At 46.0% G+C, this 7,736-nt stretch overlaps 1 protein-coding gene across 1 annotated transcript; it reads right to left on the bottom strand.

The window, feature by feature from the left end:
- Positions 1-4,846: 4,846 nt before the first annotated feature.
- Positions 4,847-6,126, bottom strand: LOC124648917 (RING-H2 finger protein ATL39-like). Its single transcript, XM_047188600.1, has one exon. It carries the CDS (start codon positions 5,745-5,747, stop codon positions 5,193-5,195), a length of 555 nt encoding a protein of 184 aa, XP_047044556.1. The 5' UTR covers positions 5,748-6,126; the 3' UTR covers positions 4,847-5,192.
- Positions 6,127-7,736: the final 1,610 nt, after the last annotated feature.

Here is a 7,736-nt window from a genome sequence, read left to right as displayed (position 1 = left end):
TTTATAAGTTGTTCATTCACCCATTCAATCCCAGACTGTTCTGGAATCCTCTTAGGTTCTTTATTCAAATATTTCTCGCTATAAAGGTTACCGTAGTAGCCCAACACAGCCATGTCACGCAGAGTTGCAAACATATTCCTTGTCCTTTCTAGTTCATCATCGCCAGCACCATCCATCTACAAAGAGCAAAATAGAACATGTCAAAATGCACAATAGTTGCAAGCAACACAGAATGGTTATTTCTGGAAAGATAAGATAGTACAATAGTACAATACAAATAGTCTACAGCACATAAATTTGTTCTCAAACAAATAGTACAATACAAATAGTCTACAACACATAAATTTGTTCTCAAACAAATAGTACAATACAAATAGTCTACAGCACATAAATTTGTTCTCAAACAAATAGTACAATACAAATGGTTCTCAAATCCCAACAAACATCTATTTGTTCATCTCATCATGTGTCCTCTTCAGCCAATCAAGCCTGCCCTCTGATGTTGCAAATGCCGCAAACACCTCTCTATGATCCCTATTCATAGCTAACTTGCTCGCTGTGAACATTATGTCAGTTCCTTCACTCACTCCACACTCCCTAACCATTCCTAGAAATTCCTTCATAGTTGGGACCATGTCATTGTTGGTGCAAGAACTGCCTTCAGTGTGCTTTGAAACAAGTGAGTTCAATGCATTATTGTACACCGTGAAAAAAGGGCTTTGAGAGATTTCCTTATCTCCAGCACCCAACTTGCGCTTTCCTGTTACTTTCGAGGTATCCTGATCATCATCCAGCAATATAGGAGCTTCCTTGCCATGTTCTTCCTGTCCAGCAATGGTGGCTGATTCTCCAGTAACATGTGCCTTCCTGAACATAACATCTTGTTATTCCAAGTTGGGAGGTGGCCCATTCCTAAACTTTGCATGATCGGGACGAATCTGAAAAAAAGAACATAATAGCTAGATGAGTCAATTGCTGCCATAAAAATAATAGATGCATTCATAACGTAAGCCGTGAACATTATAACTTACAGCAAGGTGATTCTTCCACCAATCATCATCCGCATCCATAGTTCTAGTATCAGGATCCCAACCTAGCCCTGTTGCATTTAGCAATTCCATCCACCCTGTGTAATCCTTCTTCAAAGCATCCCATTTGTTCTTGAATTGTTTCTTCAGTAGTCTATCCCCTGTTTTCTCCGCAAATTTATCCTCTAGATTCTTGTAGCCCTTTCTACTCAAGCAACCACCATCCCTGTTGTTGGAGTTCACTTCTTCCATACATATGTCACAGAATACTCTAGTGTGGTATGCATCCCAATTGGCCTTCGACATTGCAAAGTAATACAATCTAAAACAACAAAAGAACACTAGACTATTAACAATCATTTGCATAGCAGACCACTAACAGCAACAAGCATATCAATCTAATCTGCAAAGTATCTATTTTTTTAACACCACAACATCACCAGATTAGTATCAGCATGTACCATTATCACAAATAACAATCAAATTCGAAGCAACAACCGAATATCATGGCATCACATCAGTACTAGCAGCAGCAAAAACTTACAGTACATGAGAAGAAAAAAGGGGATGGAAGGCTCACCTTGAGGGAGCTCGGCCGGGGAGGAGCGGACGACCGACGCTGGCCTGTTCCGGTTGGGACGTGGCCGAATCGGGGACGGGGCCGTCGACCTTCAAGGATCCGGGCGGCGAGGGGCGCGGGCCGAGACGGGCGGCGACGGGCGAGTCGGGCGGAAGGGGAGGGAGGACGACGGGGGTCGGCCGGGAACGGAGGAGGGGGAGGGTCGCCGGCGGCCGGCAGGAGTGGCGGCGGCGGCCGACAGGAGTGGCGGCGGCGGCCTTGTGCGGGTGGCGGCGCGGATACTTGGGAACCCTAGCGTGCTGCTCTCTCCTCTATCGTGACTCGTGAGTGCTGGAAACAAATCACTCGGGCCGGGCCTGTGAGGAGTTTGGAAAGGCAGATACTTCCACTCAGCGGTGGCAGCCAACGTAAATATTCCCGAATGACATGGGCAAGTAAAAAAAACGGTTAGCTGGTTAAGGGGAAAGCTGCGGGAAGCCATCCGAAGCCCCTCCGAAGGTGCTTTCCCGAGTCTGCCTGTTTCGGCCAATGGCTTTGGCAAAGCCAGAAGCGAAGCTGCCCCGTTTGTTTGGATTTCCTGGCTTATTCTATTGGAAAGCCACCAAAAGCTGAAACAAACACCCCCTATGTCTCTTGACTCTTGCGAGTGCCCATACTGTTGCTTGCCCGAATGTGTGGGAAGTGGGATTATATAGGTATGTCCTCATGGTCCACTTGGTACCATGTACTGTACATATGTGGAAAGGTCAGTGCTTTGCAAATTGCAAACATGGTGATTCTTTGTCTACTTTAATGATTTCAACCGTTCAGATTTTGCACTGCATTAAACGATATAGAATCTCCAACCCTTCTAGTTGTAGGATAGCCCGGAAATGGTGAATGGAACCTGGGTGCGCGCGCACCCATTTACGAAAAGTTCAAAAAAATCCTATTTAAAAGTTTCAAAAAAATGTGAAGTAAATTTTTGCATGTATATATTATGTTGATACTTACTCGTGTGTGTTTTCACGAAAAAATATCATTGTGTGTGACCTACACAAAAATGACAAAATGCAAATTCCTATTCTCGTGAATAGTAAAATTCCTATTCACTATTCTCATTTGGATATTTTGTCATTTTTATGCAGGCCACACAGAATGGTATTTTTTCGTGAAAACTCACACGAGTAAGTATCAACATAATATGTACATGCAAAATTTTACTTCACATTTTTTTGAAACTTTTAAATAGCATTTTTTTGAACTTTTCGTAAATGGGTGCGCGCGCACCCAGGTTCCAAACGTCCGGATAGGATAGCCCCCAAGAACTAAATTAGTTCTAAGTTAATACCATTAGGTTTGCTCCGAAATTAGTGTGCATCAAAATTATACATGGGTGAGCAATTACATGTGGGTATACAATTGCACCTTTTTTTTTTCTAAATTACACATGAATTGCACATAAATTTGGGTGACCGGATATTAAGTTAGTTCTAGATCAACCGAGAACTAGCCGACTAGCCGCGTCCAATATCCAACCGATACTTGTTGCCAGACATTTCTGCACGAATATAAATGTTTGGATGTACACACGATATTGTTTTGTTTTCTTTTGGTATTATGAAATGTGGTTTTAGACAATGGATTAATACACACCTACGAGCCAAGAAGTGAGCCTGCCTCACTACGTGGAGAAGTGCCTCGCCAGCGCCATCCACTGCATGAGCTTTGTCCTGCAGCCTCCTCCGGGCAACGAGGAAGGAGATGGGGAGAGTGGTGGCTAGGGTTAGATGGAGGGGGTCGGGAGGGTGGTGGCTGAGGAATAGCATAGGTAATAGCTTTAGTCTGGAAGCATTGTTCGTTTGTGTCGTTTAAATGAATATAGCAAAGGCAGAACAAAGGAATACTTCCTTTGATATCACCTTTGTAAACAAGAACGCAAAAGTTCAACAATCCACCCGAAGAACGAAACAAAGATATTTCTTGCAAAATAGTACTATATGATATGTTGATTTGATCATGTTTATTATAATTTTCTGTTTTTTCTATTCTTGTGAAGCAAAAAAACACCAAAGTTTAAAACATTCATGTGTTTTAAAATCCATTATTTAGCAAATCCATTTCAATCATTTTCTTTTGTTCTTATTCATACTTTCTTTAATCCTATGAACCAGATATGCCCTAAATGAAAGAGTGTCTTTTCAGCATAACCATCATGGGGTTTCTCCAGTACAACCCTCACACCCAAACTCAGTTTAGCCTCTTGGGTAATTAGCCCATTAATTAATTAATTGATTGTGAGCCCTCATAATCCCATATCCAAACCCGGTACCCACCAATGGGTATACCGTATAATGCGTAGAGCAGCCAAGCTCTCTATCGTCACTCATGTTCTCGCTCCGCTAGTTATTGTGGTCATCGTTGCCACAATGCACTCCCTTCGATTGCGATCTACTTTGCTATCGGTGAGACAAAAAGAAATGGCGGGCCGGTGGTGATAGGCCAGACACGCCGGCACCTCTCGCTGTAATTTTGACAAATAAACCAGGTATGCCAGAGTTGTGACGCCGGACAACCCACATCTTTCGGACAGATAGGTCGACATCCGCTGCTTGGTCTTTGAAGCACTGGCTAGCCTGACTTGCTTGTGGTAGCTGGACGCACGAGTCTTCCAACGCGTCGGAATGTTTGGCCAAATGGTGCCGGACTGTCCGGTCGCACACCACGCCGCCATTGTGCCTTCTTGTGCCGGCCAGCACCGCCTTGCGGTGCCTCATGGCCGTCAACTATCACCTTTTCGTGCCTCCAGCACGCTAACCACGACCGCCACCGTCCGGCAATATCGTCATCGATGAGCCGTCAACGGCGTACATACATACTAATCCTATCTATATGTATCCGACATATTTGAAAGAAAAAAATCGGGCCATACGGTTCTTGTACCGTGCCTATATATACACCCATTACGTTTTTTTTATTAAAAACCCATCATAACCTTAATTATGAAGGGGTATCAGGTGATCTCGTGTTTTTGTTTGAGTCTAAATAAATTTAGAAGGAAAGGTTGTACTGGAGCAAACTCCTCCTGGACTTTCCATCCGTTGCGACCATGCGAAGTGCAGAGTTGACACAAATGGTCCAGAAATTCTCCCACCAAAAAGTTGATCAATTTTTCTACTCCCTCCGTTCTTTTTTAATTGACTCGGATTTAGTACGAGTTTGTACTAAATCCGAGTCAATTAAAAAGGAACGGAGGGAGTAGTACTGTTAATTTACAGACAAACTTAATTACACAACAAATTCTTTTACGCAGAGGCAGTCTGTTACTACTTACTGATCTTGCAATTCCAATCATCCGCGCATCAACTATAAGAAACTGGTCTAAATATGTACTACCTCGGCGACCCTCAAAAAGGCCAAAACTGAAAAGAAATGTTTATAGCAGGATCAACACGGCAAAACAGGAGGCGCCGAAGCCAACCGTACCTCGCCGACTCCTAAGCGAGTCAGCTAACGGACAACGACGCCGACAAAGGATCTTGTCGCCTTCCGCCGTTAAGTGCTCCTCCTCTCCTCTGCATTGCCGTGGATCTCATCCGCTCAGCTCACACAGGACACTCTGCACCGCCGTCGTCCTTGGGGTCGTCGTTCTTGGCCTCGGCGGCGGCCGGCGCCGGGGCAACGACGTCAGCGCGGCAGAGCGGGCACGTAGAGTGGAGCCGCAGCCACGCGTCGACGCACGCCGCGTGGAACCGGTGCCCGCAGCGAGGCAAGAGGCGCACCAGCTCGCCGTCGCGGAACTCCACGATGCACACCGCGCACTCCGCCTTCCCGCCGGCGGCGGCGTCGTCGTCGCTGCTCGAGTCGTACACGGAAACGGGCAGCTGGTCGGGGTCGGTCAGGCGCCTGGACCCCCTTGGAGACGTCTCCGGTGAACTGTCGGCCGACGAGGATGGCGCCTCCTCGTCGTTTCCGCCGCCGGGGGCCAAGGGACCTCGCTTCCCGGAGAAGAACCGCCAGAAGTAGAAGAAGATGAGGAGGATCATGAGCAGGTTGATGCTGACGAGGCAGGCCGTCAGCGCCGGGCCGTGCGGAGCCCAGTGCTTGCTCTTCTCCACCGCCGCCGCCACCGCGGTCGCAGGGCTCTGGGCCGTTGACATGGCGCCGCCTGATGCGAGAAGATGGCTTTGGACGAGAGAAACTGCGGATGGCCGTTGCCAATGGTGTGCATAAAACAACCGAGACGTCAAGTTCGTTATTCAATCTCAAGAAGAAGAACACGAAAGAGGAAAGCTTGTCCAGAAGACCAAAAATGCAGGCTAGGAAAGGTAGCAAGCAAGAATAGAGGAAGAAGTATGAAAGTGGTGAAGGAAACTGAAGCACATGGGGGGTTTATAAAAGGGTGGGAGGGTAGGCAACATCGGCCCTGAGTTTTGGAGGTACAAACAATACAATGGTGATGAGTTTATTAGTATGAAAATAGTTTGACTGCTCCGTTTAATATGGTTACAATTGTAAGCTAGATCAGCCTTTACAACCCTGGAGTTTTTTCTACAGTATGTTGGGAAGTGGTGGTAGCTAGGCAGACTTTGTTTTATTCTCAACTCTCTCGTAACATATATGTTAATTTTTTGTGCTCCGAAAAGATGACCACGGAGGATGTTGGACCTTTCCCTCCTGGTTCGATGTGGCGGTAGGTTGATATGTATGGTTGTCTCAGCAAGAGCTTTTCTCCGATTAGGGCCGACGTCGGTTAAGTAATTAATAACCGGGAACACACTATCATCTTATGTATTTTGTTCGACATGACTTCCTCCTTGAGCTGCTATGCCGACTTGGTTTTGATGCTTCTTGCCGGTCATCAATTCCAGACTTCTTATGACATCGACCTCGAGAATTCTAATCAGTTGCATCTCGGGCACCAATAATTCATTGAAGAGGACTCCGCCAAGGCGACCGGTTTTCTGGTATGCTCTTCGATTTGGCTATTGATCCCCTTCATCGGCTACTCCATCTAACAACCAAGGCACGCCTCCCTACCCTGCTTGAAAGAAGATTCATCAAGCTCAGAATCTCCATGTATGCTGATGATGCGCTCATTTTTTCTCAAGCCAATCAGACAGGACGTCAAGAATTTGGCAGACATTCTAGACAATTCTGAATAGGTCACCGGACTTTGCACCAATATTGCCGAGAGCAGAATCGGGCCCATTAGATGTGAGAACCTTGACCATGATGACGTCCTGCAACATTTCCAAGCTACTAAAGGTTATGTCCCAATCAAATACCTTTGGACTCCCTATCTTCCCTTGTGCGCTTGAGGAAGGTGGGCATTCAACCAATCATGGACAAAATGGCAAACAAGGCCACAACTTGGCAAGGATGTTTCATTGCCATGGCAGGAAGGTCATGGGTAAGGAAATCTACACTACACTCTTACCCAACTCACATACTCACCTACTCACTACCCATAGGATGAGAAAAGGATCAATCAAGATCTTCTCCCATAAGTGTCTAGCTTCCATTGAGACGCAAAAGACGAGATTACAGGGAGGCAATGCAAGGTCAATTAGGCCCGGGTCTGCCGCCCCAAAATGAGAGGGAGGCTAGAATTCTGGACACTTTTTTTTTTGCGAGAGCACTTCATCTTCACTAGCTCTAGCATAATTAGAAGTCCCCTCACAAACCTTGGGTGGGCCTCTTGCCGTATGGCAACATGGAACATTATCTTCTCGATGTGTGCACTACGATAACCCTTGGGTGATGCATTGTTTTACAAAATTCTAGAAGTCAACATGGCTCAACGGGTTTCTAGCGGCGCCTCTACTATAAGCCTTCTCCAATCGCAAGAACAAGACGGTTGCATAAAATCTTGACCACGATGCTTGGATTCTTGACCTCCACCTAGACCTGCTCTCCGCCAACTACCTGGTTCAGTTAACCATTCTCAGTAACAAGCAAGAATTTGTTGCCATAATCACCAATGGTAACCTTATAGCTTATTATAAGGTTCAATTTGACGAGTCGGTTGGTATAGGGGACCCACTGTGTCGCGTGAGATACATTTCCCTCCACCCCCACCCTCCCCAAGTGTAGAATCCATGCCTTGCTTTTCACGGAGAAAAGGGTCTGGATTGTTGACTCCCTAG

The sequence above is a fragment of the Lolium rigidum genome, chromosome 4 (genome assembly GCF_022539505.1).
Source record: "Lolium rigidum isolate FL_2022 chromosome 4, APGP_CSIRO_Lrig_0.1, whole genome shotgun sequence".
Lineage (NCBI taxonomy): Eukaryota > Viridiplantae > Streptophyta > Magnoliopsida > Poales > Poaceae > Lolium > Lolium rigidum.
The sequence above is the reverse complement of the archived record's forward strand: the minus strand, read 5'-3'. Positions and strand labels throughout refer to the sequence as shown.

Bases quoted from the DNA above. Each gene is read 5' to 3' on its own strand.
- LOC124648917 (XM_047188600.1), bottom strand. From the start codon at position 5,747: ATGTCAACGGCCCAGAGCCCTGCGACCGCGGTGGCGGCGGCGGTGGAG.